The sequence below is a fragment of the Fringilla coelebs genome (assembly GCF_963513975.1).
Source record: "Fringilla coelebs genome assembly, chromosome: 1".
Lineage (NCBI taxonomy): Eukaryota > Metazoa > Chordata > Aves > Passeriformes > Fringillidae > Fringilla > Fringilla coelebs.
The window spans coordinates 120,615,417-120,630,729 of NC_140028.1; the positions used below are offsets into that span (position 1 = coordinate 120,615,417).

General features: G+C 40.0%; 1 protein-coding gene across 1 annotated transcript; it reads left to right on the forward strand.

The window, feature by feature from the left end:
* Positions 1–8,098: 8,098 nt before the first annotated feature.
* Positions 8,099–10,418, forward strand: NPVF (neuropeptide VF precursor; the record flags this gene model as incomplete). Its single annotated transcript, XM_084209111.1, has 2 exons — positions 8,099–8,239; positions 10,050–10,418. The coding sequence occupies 2 exons, from the start codon at positions 8,099–8,101 to the stop codon at positions 10,416–10,418; spliced, it is 510 nt and encodes a 169-aa protein (XP_084065237.1).
* Between the last annotated feature and the right edge of the window lie 4,895 nt (positions 10,419–15,313).

The following is a 15,313-nucleotide window of genomic DNA, read 5'->3' on the forward strand; positions in this document are numbered from 1 at the left end:
CCCTGCCTCTATTCAAACACTTAACTCTTCTAAGCAGCTTCCCAGAACTGTTGCCAAGTTTGTGATGCCTTCTCTCTCAGTACTCAGGGTACAATGGCTAGATTGGCCAACTGTGCTGATTGGTAAATTCTTCTCTTCATTTATGTGCACTAAGTAATTGGCACCATTACCTGTGGAGCAGAATATGGCTGTGATGCTACAGCAGACAAGCATATGACACTTCAATTACCTGCCTACTGTGCCCATCCCCTTTTGCTGTGCCTGCCTCCCTGCCACACTCACAGCTAATCAAATTAACAGTTACGTCCATCTGCTCTGGACCAAAATCCATGGCATGGTGCTAGGGTGGGATCAAGCCCAAGAACTGTTTCTTCCTCAGTCCTGGCATCCACCTGTGGTGATCCACAGTGACCTCCCCTCAGCCCTCCATTATGGTGGCATCCTGTGCAAGGGGCTGGTGGGATGAGCTTTAATTGAGAAATTGATATACAGCAGGAGGGCAAGAAAGAGGATGGAAAATATGGGGGAGTAGGAGTCTTACAGCTGTTTGTCACACAGAGATGTGAAATTCGTAGTCATTATGCTCTCCTGCATCTAGACAAATAGTTGTTAAATTAAACAATCTTTAAAGAGATAAAGAGGTAGAAAATTAGTTTCCTTCCTCTGTGCCCAGCCTGTCAGCCTGCTCCTGAAGAACAATTTTAATTTTTGCTTCAAAAACAATTGCAAGAGTACAAGGGACTATATGGTAGGACTAGGTGACCGTTACCACCTTCTCCAGTGATGTACTGTTATAAACAGGAAAATAAGCAGCTCACTACTGTAAAAAATTACGGGGCTGTAATTCCACCAGGGGATTGTGGTGAAATCATAAACTATAAGAGCAGAGCTCAAGTGGCCTTATACAGTCACCACAATGCAGCAATGGAATTATAGCCCTATAACTCAAAATTTACTTAGTTCTTATACTCAAGAGCCAGGAACTAAGCTGTGGGTCGACATCCTGCACAGACTGCCCAGATTTGCTCTTCTCCTCCCGTGCTTTCTGCCTCTGATTCTTTTGCTGCCCTGGCACCACACACAGCTCTCATTGTTCCTAGCACTTCCCTTACAATGCACCAGCCACCACCAGAACGCCTTTGCTTTTGGGACTAAAACTCCTTGGTTTTGTCTTTTTAGAAAGTCAGTGCAAGGTTCAGGGAACTGAGTAGCAAATGAACTGACTTGGCATTTGATAAGGATTTTGAGGAACAGTATTCTATTAAAAGTTCCTGATGCCCAAGCTGATATGTCTAGATTTTAAGAGTGACACTTCCAGGCAATAGTCAGCCCATCCCAGAAAGGCTGAACACTGCTGATAACTCCTAGAAGGACCAATAAATGTTTTTCACTCATAAAGGTTTAGACAATGCTCTCAGGCACATGGTGTTACTCTTAGTGCATCCTCCACAGGACCAGGAGTTGGATTCAGTGATCCTTCCAACTCATCAGATTATATAATAAATTAGGGACCTCTGTGTTAGAGTTTTGAAGTGTTCTCCTTCAAAACAGAGTGAGGTTGAACACAGCTGTTTCAGTACACTTGGGCCCCACACTAGCACAGCAATTAAACCTGAGTAATCCTGGTGTTTTCCTCTAGGTCATTTTATTTGAAAATGGCATACCCCATCCTGCATTCTGGTTCTAGATTTGTCCTCTCAGTGCTTTTTTTCCCCCTTATTTATTTCTTCAAGGGCTTTCCTCATTCAACTGCCCTGAGATATCACAGATGAGTGGTAGAACAACCAGTACATCTTACCATTCCCAGCCTTCCCATTAGAAACTTTCTGATCTCATAGTCACACCATAAGGATCAGATCTTCAAAAGAATCTGTTCTCTGTATTTCAGATGAAGGGGGAAGCAAAATTCCATTAAAAAAAATTAAGAGAGAAAGTACCTCCCTTCCCCAGCCCTATTCCAACCAGCTGAGAAGCCCTGACCCTCTTCCTGGGAGGTGGCCCTGGCAGGAGGCTTGCTCAAATAAGTTGAACCTACTTCTCCAGCTTTGTCAGTAAAGTGCTTGTAGTCTTTTTCTTACCCACAAAACATAAGTGTTCTCTCTTAGTATTTTTCCTCTCCTAAATTGTTTACATTTTTCCCTAGAGTGAAAATCAGTCCCTGCAACCCCCAATTCAGCTAATATATAATTTAATCTTCAAACTCCTATGTTTATATACAAGACACAGGGGAACTATTCAAAGAGCATAATATTTCTGAGAAAAAAAAAAAAACATTCTGAAAAAAGGGGGAACAAGGAATGAAGGTATTTGTATCTATAACTAGCACAAGTTCCAAACTGAAAAAGTGAAGGGAAAACATGGAATAATGAATCTATTAGGAGTCCCTTGGTTAATTGTTAACTTGAATAAAATCTACTAATGATTTTCTAAAGTCCTGAAGGAGTTTTTAAGGCATAATTTAATGCTGTATTTTTTTTCTCATGCACTTTCCAATGCTGCCTGCGGACTCTATATTTAATCAGATTTCTTGTTCTTGTAAGACTTCATGAAGTCCTTCTTGATTTGCAGCCAACCAAAGCACTTTTAATAATGTATGGTAAAAGGGTTAAATTTTTAATAGACAAGAATGGGCAAGAGTGCCACAAGCTATAGTAGATTGGTAAGTATGGTATTACACTCTGCAGAGTAGTTAGTAAAAAGGAAGATATTTATATCTCAAATGTTATTGAAAACATGTTTATTTTATTACTAACACAAATGTATAATTGAAGAACCTGTCTAATCTGGAATTATTGTTCACACCTTATTTACCAAGAAGACAAAGTCATTTTCAGCTTGTTACCATAACAGCTCAAGCCTCTCATTGTCTCTCATGCTGTCCTGCTGCTCCAAAAGCTCAAGAAAAAAAAAATTAAAATGTAAAATGACACATCTACAGTCTGTATTCAGGGAATCAAGGGGGTAAATATCTTCTAAGAGTGGTGATTAATTCATAGGAATTAACCTAAAAATGAGATTACTTGTATCTTGATATTTGCATGCATTTGCCCTTTGTTTCCTACCACCCAACTAACAGGAAAGCTCAGGTAGGGGGAAATGTGGTTTAAAACTAAAGGTCTGATTCTGCAAATCAGAGAGGGATATTTCATAAATGTTATTTTTCCACACCAAGCTACAGTTCACAAAGAATGAGGGTTTCCCAGTGGAGTAAGTTCTCCTATTCTTTCACAGTAGAGTAGGTTCTCCTATTCTGCAAAACCCCAGAAGCTGAGCTAATGCCTCATTAATAAAGATCAAAATTAGCACTGTGTCCACAGTAAATTTACAGATTTTGAGGCTTTATACCTGTGGTATTTCAGCAGAGCCATTCCTGATTTGGTTTTGGTTTTCTAACAAAATGTGGCAAGTCTGTTTCTCTGTGCATAAGTGTGTGTCTGTCAGTCACCCTTGATAACTTTCAAGTCTAGCAGTCAAGCTCAGTCAAATTTGGCAGGGAAAAATCTCTCTGAAATAACAGGCATAGCAAGAGAGGATAGAGACACTGCTCACAGGAGCATCCTACAGTAAGGTTAATCCTTCCTGGACCTCAGAGATTACCCACTGTCATTTAATATTCAATCAATAGGTTATGGGAAAGCAAGCTTCACTGGTTCCCCTGATCACTGAAATATTTATGATCAGTATGAGAGGGACACCAGGCCTACATCTGCATACAGAGTCAGGATACTGAGCAAAGTGCAGGTATATCTATCTGCTTGGGTCATACATATTCCAGGCAAATACTCCTTGCATTGTGCACCAGAACTGAAGCACAACACAGCAAAGCAAACACAACCCCCTGCTTGCCACAGGAACGGGTGAAAAGTGAATAGAATTGCTGGCCAATGATAAGAGTGACAAACTTTTAAATCTTCTTAGTTCAAAATGAGCCATAGGATAGGTCATATAATATATAATGGCAAAATGAATACATTATGAATGATTTATCATTATGGAAATGCACAGATGCTTATTGGTGTCATGAGTCATATAACATGCAATTTTCAGATGATATGTTGTTAATAATGGATAAGAATTTATCAGTATATTCTCATATGAAAAAAGAGCAATATTAAAACTTGTTCTTTCACTGAAATCAAATAACTGTGCATGGAGTTGCTTATGAAATTGAGCTACTTTTGCCATTACTACTAATTATATATTAATGTCAAATTTTTAAAGCAGATATCCATCAACTTGTCACAGATTAGATCCACGTTGCTCTTATACCACCAAGCCAAAATGCTCCTACCTATGTGCCAAAATGTGCCTACCTACATTAAATGAAGGGAAAACCAGAAGGAAACATACCTTGCACTAGTCTCTAGTATGCACCAGTGGGAAAACTCTTAAATTGTCACTGCCTGTGAGACTTGTTTCACGTGTAGATGGCACAGCTCATCCCTATTGAACTGGGGAATTTTAAAAACAGAATTCCAGTTATGTTGAAGTCCTCTGAATAGCTTGGCTGACAAGTGATGTAAGATGGCAAAAAAAACCAAGCATAGGACCAGAGGCTAAGAACTCAAAAATTATTATCAACAATACCCAGAGCTGTTTCGCCTCCATGTGCCTCGATCCCTTTGTGGATCAAGCAGAAGCAATTAAAGAATAAACAGCCCCCTTCCACAACACAATGTGTCACCTACAAATGTCTCTTCCCTCTGCAAATAAATAATTTTAATTGATCGTGACAGGATGCCTCAGCTGCCTCAGTTGGAAGTCAGCTGGGCCAGCTAATGCTGCTGCTGAAGTCATGATCACACTGATGAAGAGCACTCATGTTATCCATTCTGGTACTTGAGCAGTAGGGTCTGACATGTCCTTCCTCAGGAAGGTAATGAACAATCACTGTAATTTCTTGACTTGAGATTTCCAAGGAGTTCCTGCTGTAGAGCCATCAAAGAGAAATTAATTCATCATTAAAAGTACAAAGACACACAACTGCCTGACTGCCTGGCCTACAAAACTCCTGAAAACTTCACTTTATGTTGATTAGAAAATCATACATAGGAGACAACCTGAATGTCAAGAAAGTCTTATTTGGCGTGGACAACAGCAATACATTTTCTTTTTCTGTCCAGGGAAAGCACAATTTGTATTCATACCAAACAATGTTAGAGAGAATTTTTGGCTCTTGCAAATACTATTTAATTTAGAAGGCAAATATTTTCACAGAGTTAATTGCAAGACCATTGATCAAGAGAGGTGCATGAAGCAGCAGCTAGATAAAAGGAAGGCCCAGTGGTAAATGACCATATTAGATAGATATGAGAGTATGAATTGCATTCTTTATTGTTATTGTATGTATTGATTGTCTCTACCACAAAGTAAAGGAACTTGGAAAACCTGTATACTCCCACAGATTGAAGCCCCCTGACATGAGACTCCAGAGAGTCAAGAATCCACGTTCAGCCCATGGTGAAAAGAGACAATTGCTGCCCCTGGCCTGCCAGAGCACTAAGAGAACATGGGCTCCTTCTAGAGGTCTTCTCCACTGACATTTTATTCCTTGTTTTCCAAGGAATCTGGCTCAGATTTGCAAGCACCAAAATTTTGGTACACCCAGAATTCCATTTCTTTGCCAAGAATATTATTTAAAAACAGAAGACAAGTTCACCTACTCTGAGAAAAGGGCTCAAACCAAGGCACTCTGAGGACAAATGCATCATCATGCACTCTTACTTCCTGCATGCATGGTTTATGTGTGCTCATACAAGGCCTCTCCATGAATCACTACTGGTGTCTTTTCCCTCCCTATCTACCACATCCCACTCTAAAGCACCTTGCAGAACAGTCTCAGAGAACACAAGGGGAACTGCTGCCCCTGGAGACTACACAGAACTGTGCTTATTCCCATCACATGAGCCAGAAAAGGGATCTTGCCGCCCAGAAAGCCAACCCTAACCTGGGCTGCATCAGAAGAAGCAGGGCCAGAAGGTGAGGGAGGTGACTCTGCCCTCTACTCCACTCTCATGAGATTCCACCTGAATTATGGCATCCAGCTGACGTAATAAGGACATGTGTCTGCTGGAGTGGGTCCAGAGGAGAGCAGTGAAGATGATCAGAGAGCTGGAGAACCTTTACTGTGAAGACCTGAGAGACTTGGGGTTGTTCCCCCTGGGGAGGGGAAGGCTCCAGGGAGACCTTAGCCACCTTTCAGTACTAAAGGCAGCGTACAGGAAAGCTGGAGAGAGACTTTTTACAAGGGCCTGTAGTGAAAGGACAAGGGCAAATAGCTTTAGACTTAAAGAGAGTGGACTTGGATTAGATATGGGGAAGAAATTCTTCACTGTGAGGGTGGTGAGACACTGGAACAGGTTGCCAAGAAAAGTTGTGGATGTCCCATCCCTGGAAATGGATGGCCAGCTTGGATGGGGTTCAAAGCAACCTGATCTAGGGGAAAGTACCCCTGACTATCTGACTATGGCATGGGGGGTCGGGAACTAGATGATCTTTAAGGTCCCTTCCAACTCAAAACCATCTATGATTCCATGGTCTTTGAACCCAACCTTTTCTGCTGTCAGCCAGGACCAGAAAGATTGCACACCACAAAGAAAAAAGGAGTACAAAAAGGTAAGTGTAAATGTAACTATGCAACAGCAGAGGAAAGTGACATACAAAAGCCAGTAAATTATTAAAATACACTCTTTTCTCACAGGAGCTCCTAATTATCTCACTGATACCATTCTCATCTATTTTAGCAATCTCTGTCACATAAAAAATTAGCAGAATCTTTGACACCCTCTCCACCAGGGGAAGCTCATCTAAAAGAAACTGTCCCCTTTCCACTTACAGCTCTGTCAATGGGATTTCCTTCCGAAGGCTGCTTATGACTTTCAGGATCTCAGTTTCAGAGAATCTAAGGTAGAAATGACTATGGACATGCACCCATCAAAACAGCCAACCTAATTAAAAAGTGAGGTTAGCTGCAAATCCCTCAGCTTCACTGTGCAGCAAAGACAGTAACATACTGTCAACAAATAAACAGTCCATGCTGCCCACAGCATAAAACATTTTACAACTCTGGTGCTGAATTGCAAAATAACATGCCTAGAGTTCAGTTTTCAGTGTGAGCACTTAATGTGAGCAACCAAATTTCCTCCATATGGGGCTGATTTTAAGTTCTAATTTAAATCAGTTCGAGAATTTAGGAATAACAAATGGAAGAACAACACAATATGCTTTTTTTTCTAATATTAGCCTGGCTCACCAGCCTATATAGCAACCAATTCAATGTGTGCTTTAAGGGTAGGTTTAGTCTACATCCTGAATCTCCTTCTGGGACAGAACATGCAGGGGCAGTCCATTGCCAGTGCCTTCACTGTGTTCAGCTAAGTGGCAGATTAAAACCCAGTGCTGGAAATTTGGCCTGAAAAATACAGATGTAACATAACCTTTGGAATTTCTAAAAAATTACCTTATGGGCAGGGTTTTAAAAGCATGTACCTAACCCATTCTGAATGCAAATTAATATGTCAAATTTAGAGAGTAGGCATTATGTACATCAATAGATTACGTTGATGCATAACATCTCTTAGGATCTGATCAACAGCTCCAATACACAGCACTTGATTTTAACGGGACAAATGTTCCTAGGTGCACATAAGTATAAACATAAGTACAAAAAAGCATTCTGTGGTCTAAAAGGACTGTTTAAGCAGAAGAATACTTACACAGGGAAAGCTTCCTTTCATAGTTCTTCTGAGGACACCGATACAAAAGAAAGAAACAAGGCGATTTTGTCCACTAGTGATGGAGCATTGTGGCTATTGTACATCTCTACTCTTGTGGCTCTCAAAATTAGCTAATTAACACATACTTCACCAGACGGAAATATTTGTAAAGTCAGCGTGTCCCTAACAAGGAGTTATGTTGAAATTCCCAACATTCTTCCAATATACTCAAATTATTTCCCTAATTAATACTGGGAATTGGAGCTTTAGAGACTGATGTCATGGTGAAAAAATTTTGTTTTGTTTTCTGTATATATAAAAAGATGGCAGTTTTATTTTCTGTACAGATTCTGAGCTCTCTAAGTAAGCTTAACTTGAGAAAAATGAAAGTAATTTCAACCAAAAAGTTTATTCTGCTTGCTTTAGCCACAGTGGTCTTTCTCACATCAAACAGCATGTGCCTAAATGAACCAATGAAGTCCAGGCTGGAGAGCAGAGAAGACAGAGATGATAAATATTATGAGGTAAGATCTGTATTATTGTGACATTGTTGGGGGGAACTGTGGGTGAGATCCTGAGCACACTGGATTTTTTGGCACAGGCTGTCCTAAACTCATTCCACAGTATTCAGCACTACAGCACTAGCAATATGAAAAACGCTTGTCAAAAGAATTTTCGAGAAATTCCTTTGCTCAAACACATGAGTTGATTGTGTAAATCAACTCATGTTCCAATTTTCTTGCAGCGCAGTTTTGTGATTAGGCTTCAACTTTTTCTGAAAAGTTTCTTACTTACACAGTGAGTCCTCAATTAACATTCCTGTCAGGTGTTTTATGCACATAATATAACAGATAGATTGTTAATCCAAACTTAATAAAGGCATGCTTGTAATACTCAAAGAATAATGATAAACAGAGAACACTTTAAATCTAATATACTTAATGGCCTTAAAATTTTACTCTGGAAATTGCCTATAAAAATTTCTTTGCAGGGTTGCACATTTATTATGTCGCAATAGGTGCCAAATGAAATTTGCACACTTCATCTGTATTATTTTTCATGTCTTCCCTGCAAATGCTCCCTAGGAAATGGGAGCCAACCCCTCTTTTTGGCTGATCATCATTGGTATAATAAACATCCTTCAAAACAAAATACAAATTCGATTATGCTACTCAAATCCTCTGGACTTTAGCTCACTATCTTTTATATACTTCCACAAGCAGTGTGCAGGTGCAATCAGAGGGATAGTTTATTTAAAGTTTTAATCATGAAGTATGAACTAGAATGGCTCATTCCTGTTCTCTGCCAGTAACTGGAGAAGCTCACAGGGAAGACAAATAGGGATAAGGAAGGAAATTATGATTAGTAGCATTTGTGTCTTTGACTGAAATTTAAAATAAAACATATTTGCTGCTAAGTCCTGAAAACTTATTTTTGTCACAAAAGTAAGTTATTTTTGGTATGCCAAGGGAAGAACACTGCTCTATAAGAAGGGTCACACTGGTAAAGATCTTTTTCAGGCAACAGCTGCCCTCAGCATCATGAGACAGGTAATATACTAGGCTCAGTTCTCCATGGTATGAGAGCATAGATATAGAAAGTGTGGTTTGTGTCGTTTGCACAAAAAATTAGGAGCCCAGGAGCTCCAAATGTATCTTGTGGGCTAATGGAGGACCAAAGTCATTTAAAGCTCAGAGCAACCTCTATGCTGCAGGGCCAGAACAAGTATGATGTGAACTTGACCCAAAAGTTTTCCATTCACTTCCCTGCCTGACAGCCTGGATGGATATTGGGTCCAAAGCACCCACCCCATGCTGAGGAGAAATGAGCTATAGCTTCTGGTAGCCTGGTCCATCCTCCTATGCATCCAGACCAGATGATACGAGTCTGGGTCTGTGTGAAGTCACAAAATGTGTTCAGCATCTTCCACTGCAGAGAACTTCAGGTGGTGATACCAGCAAATGTGGACCTGACAACACTGCTGTCCTGTCTTAACTGACTGCACAGCTACTGACACCTGTGCCCAGAAATATTTCCAACTGACACCCTTTGAGCTGAACCATTTGCTGACACTGATATGGAAATATGCCCTTGTGGTCAGAGCTCTGAAAAGGTAAGCAGGACAATGTCAGCATATGAAGTGATCCATATGAAGGAGCTCACGTTACAATGGAGTTTAGCAAATAGATCTAAAAAACATTACATATTTAAAAAAATAAGAGCACTGCCCAGCAGCTTTCTAAGGAGGTATGAAATTGAATACTCTGTGTCATTGGTAGCTGGAGTAATTCCCCATAAAATGATCATATCCTTTTTAAAATCAATTTTCTTTAGATTAAAGATAATATTTTGGAAGAAAAGCAGAGGAGTCTCAATTTTGAAGAAATGGAAGACTGGGGACCAAAAGATATCATCAAAATGAACCCTTTTACAGCAAGCAAGATGCCAAATTCAGTTGCTAATTTACCTCTTAGATTTGGAAGAAATTATCCAGAAGAAAGAAGCATTAAACCATTTTCTAATTTGCCCCTGAGATTTGGAAGAGCTTTTGGAGAGAACATACCTAATCATGCTCCAAAGGTGTCACACAGGCTTGAGAGATCTCCACTTGTTAAAGGTTCCAGCCAATCACTTCTAAATTTGCCACAGAGATTTGGGAAGTCACTGGCTGTCAATCTGCCTCGAAACATTCAGGAATTCTAACCAGGTAATGCTACACAAGTGTTCAAGCCACATATTAAAATGCATATTAAATCATAGGTTGGCAATGATTAAATACAGCTAGAATTCCTCTAGGAATATTCCTACGCATTTCAATATGAGTTCAATTTGCCAAAAGAAAGATTGCAGTTCATCAAATCAAAAAGCCTCATTAAAAGTAGTAGAGAACCTTTTTACAAACCTTTTTAAATGAGAAGGTGCCAAATAGCCAAATCTGAAAATGTTCATATGACAGGGTAAGATTTGATGCTTTTTTAGATCAGGTTTCATTTTGAAAAGTCTAGTTTGAAAATAGCTTTGGTGAAGAAGGTTCAGAATCATTAAAATATCCCATTTCAGCGCTATAAAATTACAAACTTACCTACAAATTACTCCTCCATTTTCTAAATGTATGCAAATTAGAGTTAATAAAAGACAAAATTCCAAGCTCAACCGCAGCATTCTGAAAATTATTTCTTCTCATCCAATCCTATTTTTTTCATATTTTCTCACTGAAACAATGTTTGAGATTTTGATTTTTCATGGAAAAATTTTTATGACATCTCAGAATTATTTTCAGCATAGAAAAACCATTTCCTGCTATTACCAAGAATAATTTAAACCAGCTCTTCAACAACAGTCCTTCTTATCATAACTGCTGTCTTACTGGAACTGCCCATTTCTCTTGCAACCAAGTTTCAGCTGGCTACCCCTGACCTCCATCTGACACATGAATAAAGTAGAAGTTCAGGCCAGAAAAGATAACAGATATATTAGAAGCCAAGGTTCTCTCTCGTTTAATTTGATTCCTTTCATTCCTTTCTCACTGCCTCACCTAATTATAACAGCTTTTGTTTTATTTGTCTGGTATTTTTAGGGATATGAATTCTAACAGTTACATTAATACTGGAATGAAATGATGAAGACAGAATTTGAAAGACTTGGAAAAGCTGCAATATGTTTCCAGAACTAAAGGTCATCAAAAGGAAATGTGTGAATTGAAATGCAAACCTGCCTTCATGTATGCATAATGTCTTTTTTTTCTGTACAAACCCTTGACATATAAGGCAATGATAATTCTAGTGATTGTTGTGGTAGTTTGCTTCAGTGGTGGTCTAGTATAAATTCTATTTATTTCTGTGCTACTTATGTCCTATTGGTTGTAAAACCGAATTTCAGAACAATGGCTATGTAATTTACAGCATTTAAAGCAGAATTTTAAAAAGCATAAAATTAATAAAGGTGCATGGTTCAAATAAAAAGAAGCCTACTATGTGAAAAATAATAATGAGAAGCATGATCAAAACTGCTGATAGCCTTTGTGTCATGAGCAGCTAAAGAAAATCAAGTGTTGAGAAAACACTTTTCCTGTTTGTTATGGGTCATCTTGGATATAAATCTGAAAGGTAACTTGACTCTGGCAGCTGGCTCCTACAGCTCTTCAGCTCACCAGCTAGTCCAGCTTTAAACTGACATCACACAAATGGGAGCCTTCATCAGCAGCCCTTTGGTGCTCAGTCTGTTCACTAGCTTGGAACCAGACAATCTGTCTCTCTCCATCCTAGCCCTCCGACCTCCAGGTCCCTTTGACTCCTCAGCTGCTGGCAATCAGACCACTCACTTTGCTGTCCAGCCAGCCTGGCTTGAGATGTGCTCTCAGATCACACCCAGCCCTGCTCACAGTGTCCGTGCACAGTGTCCATTCCGTGTCTGGCTGAACCTCCTCAAGGCATTGAGTGGTTCTGCTCCAGTCCACCAAGAAGTGGTCTGGGCATTCTGCTCTTTGCTACTGTCCTGTTGCCTCCTCTCCCTCAGGGTTTGGATATCTGAGTGTTTATTACTTCTCCTGTCTCTTGTCTTAGCCTTTATGCTGAAAAACCAGTAACCAGGTGTCCTTACATTCCATCTTTACAGGAACCTGGAAAAAAACCCCTATCGAATTGATCAGATCAATTCATAGATGGGACAGAGGCTGAGTTGCCATTCCTCCACAAAGTTAATGAGGTTACAGGAAACACACTATTCAACCTGTGACTGCTGAATCTAATTCAATCCAAAGGAATCAGACTACAGTCCTGAGAATATCTGTTCTCTCTGCTCACTCACACCTGAAATAACAAAGAAATAGCGAATTCTAAACAGATAAAAACCAGTCAGGTTACACTTTCTGAATGCAAGAGTCCCAAACCAATCTTAGGGTTTTTCTCTGAGCCTCAGAAAACACTTTACCTAACAAGTGCTGTTGAAAGACCTGTTTTGGAGTATAACACTTGGGTATAGCAGCCAAGTCCATGCTGGAGGACACTGGTCAACAAATTGTGTTTGGGGAAAGTCAAAGATCCAGGCTATGAAGTAGAAGTCTTGCCATTGCCTACCACCAGAACAGGTGTCATTTATTCCTCATCCAGGAAAAACAGGATCTTTAAGTGATTTACAGTCAAATGGACAGCAGAAGGAAATGCCCTGAGCTTTGAGCTGTGTTTCTGGTCCTGCAAACCTCACTGCACATCATGTGAACCAAAAGGAAACAAGTTTTGTGAGAATCCCTGAGCAGCAATAGAAGCTGCCTTTTTAAGGCACATATCACCTAGCAACAGGGAAAGGGTACCCATCTACTGGCATTAATGATAGCTGCTGTGGGAGGAAGGCAGAAGCCCAAACACTGGCCCAGCAGCAGGTACAATTAAGTTGTTCTCTTATGACAAGCTTCATAGCATGGATACAGGAGGTGGCTATTGATTTATTTTTCCTTAGCAGAGGAACTGCTAGCTGAAGAGTACATATAGCAGGAATTATGCTAGGCTGTGCAAAATTTCTTTTTGGCTTGAGAGCACATGAGCCGAGAAAACAATCACTGGATAGTGCAACAGGAGGAGAAGGGGCACCACAGGCAACATCCATTGCTCTAGCTATCACTCACTGGATTATTTATTATCCACATACAGATATTATTCATGAATTGGGAAAAAGCAAGGAAAGGACACAAGTAAATCAATTGGGAGGCTATTGGGACTTCCTGGCATGAATTCCTGTAGGGTTCAGGAGCTCCCAGCCTTCCTTGCCATACAAGTAATATTTATGCCTGTTATTAAAGTCTCCATGCAAAAAACACCAGGCTTATTTTAGGTTCTGACTTAAGCTTATAGAGAAGACAGCTGACAAGGTACTGATTAATTTATAAGTCCAAAGGCTCATCATGGGGTTGATTTCAATATATCATTTAGACAGATTTAGTGGAGTGTAGAGTGACATTTTTGGTTTACCCTCAGAAGGAGCCAGACTTGGGAATCGTGTTTGAAATCTGTGAGTCTTAGATTCCTTTCAATTGCTTTTGCAACTGCTTTTTGCATTTGCTTTAAAATATGAAAACTGGTTTATCCTTAGCAACAACAGCCACTGGAAATTTCCAAACTTGAAGCAAGACATTTAAAAAATTTCCCCAAGTTTAAAAGCACCTGTTAGCAGGAATTGGAAATGCTTTCATTAGTGCCACCCACAAAAGTACATCTGGCACAGATACATTGACAGCCATAGATGTCTGATTTGCATTTGTGCTGCTCTCCTGATGACATAAGGCAGAAGGGCCTCAGCTTGTGCCACTCAGATCTTTTGTAGCCCAGAGTTTGGTTGAGAAAAATTTGTGCTACTAGGAAAGAAAAGAGAGGCTTACAGTATCTTTGTTGTCATACAAATTATCCACTTAGATCCCTAGAGTTAACTGGTAGAAGAAATATTCTAGATTAGTTTTCAGAAAACTCAGACACCTCTGCAGGCTACCATTGTACTTGAAATACTGAAAAAAAAGTATATGGTTATGAGGTTATGACAGATTTGAAAACCCAGAACTTATTAAATGCCATTCAAGTTCCTTCCATCCTTTATTACCATCCTCCAACATGCTGATAGTGCATAAAGTGAAATGAAAAACAGAAGGGTATTTCCATTGTTTGCAGGTCTTAAAAAAGGAGTCAGGTGATTAAGACAGACATAGGTCAGAAAAACCCTGCACAGGACAATTCATTTTGCTACATCCCAAATTTTCAGAGGCACCCAACTACTGCTTTGTCTCACACAGCAATCCCTCAGCAGATAATTATTTTTTTTAAGGCCATGCTTTCAACAGAAGGTTGGCCATGCTTTCAACAGGAGGCTGGGCCACATGATCTCCTTTCTCCTCACATGTATTTGATACCTCAGCCACACTGAAAGAAATGTTTAAATAATAGAAACTGGAGCTAAACTTCACATGCTGCATACTGTAGCACAAATGCACAGACATGCAGCAGTGCAATATGAGTGTTGTAGGGCACACAGAGCCACGTATCTGTCTTTGCAAATTTGGGCACACACAGGTAACGAGTAATAGATGAAAAGTGGTTCAAACCCAGAAGCAACTATTAGGAATGCTGTAAACCAAAACTTTTCTTGGGTTTTGACCCTTAGTTCTTAAAGCCACTCCACCTACATGAAAGAAAACATTAAATCAGTTTGCATCACTGAGGTTCAAAGTATGTCATAAATCTCTGAGGAGTTTTATATCAAAGTTATCAGTTGAAAAGAGATTTACAATTTGTGGAGATGCTTGTGGTGGGCTGATCCAAGGTGGAGAAAAGAAGCACACTAAAATCACCATATCACTTCCATCTTCAGCTGGACAGTTAAGAAAAAATATAACAAAAGTCCCATGGGTGCAGACAAGGAAGATCACTCCCAAATTCTCTGCCTCCACCTCCTCCCCCCGCCCCTGCAGCACAGGGAATGGGGATTGGGGATTGGGGTCAGTTAATCAAGTGATTCTTCTGCCATTCCTTCCCCCTCAGGGGGAGGACTCCTCACATTGTTCCTCTGCTCCAATGTGGAGTCCCTCTTCCTGGAGACAGTCCTCCATGGGCTTCTCC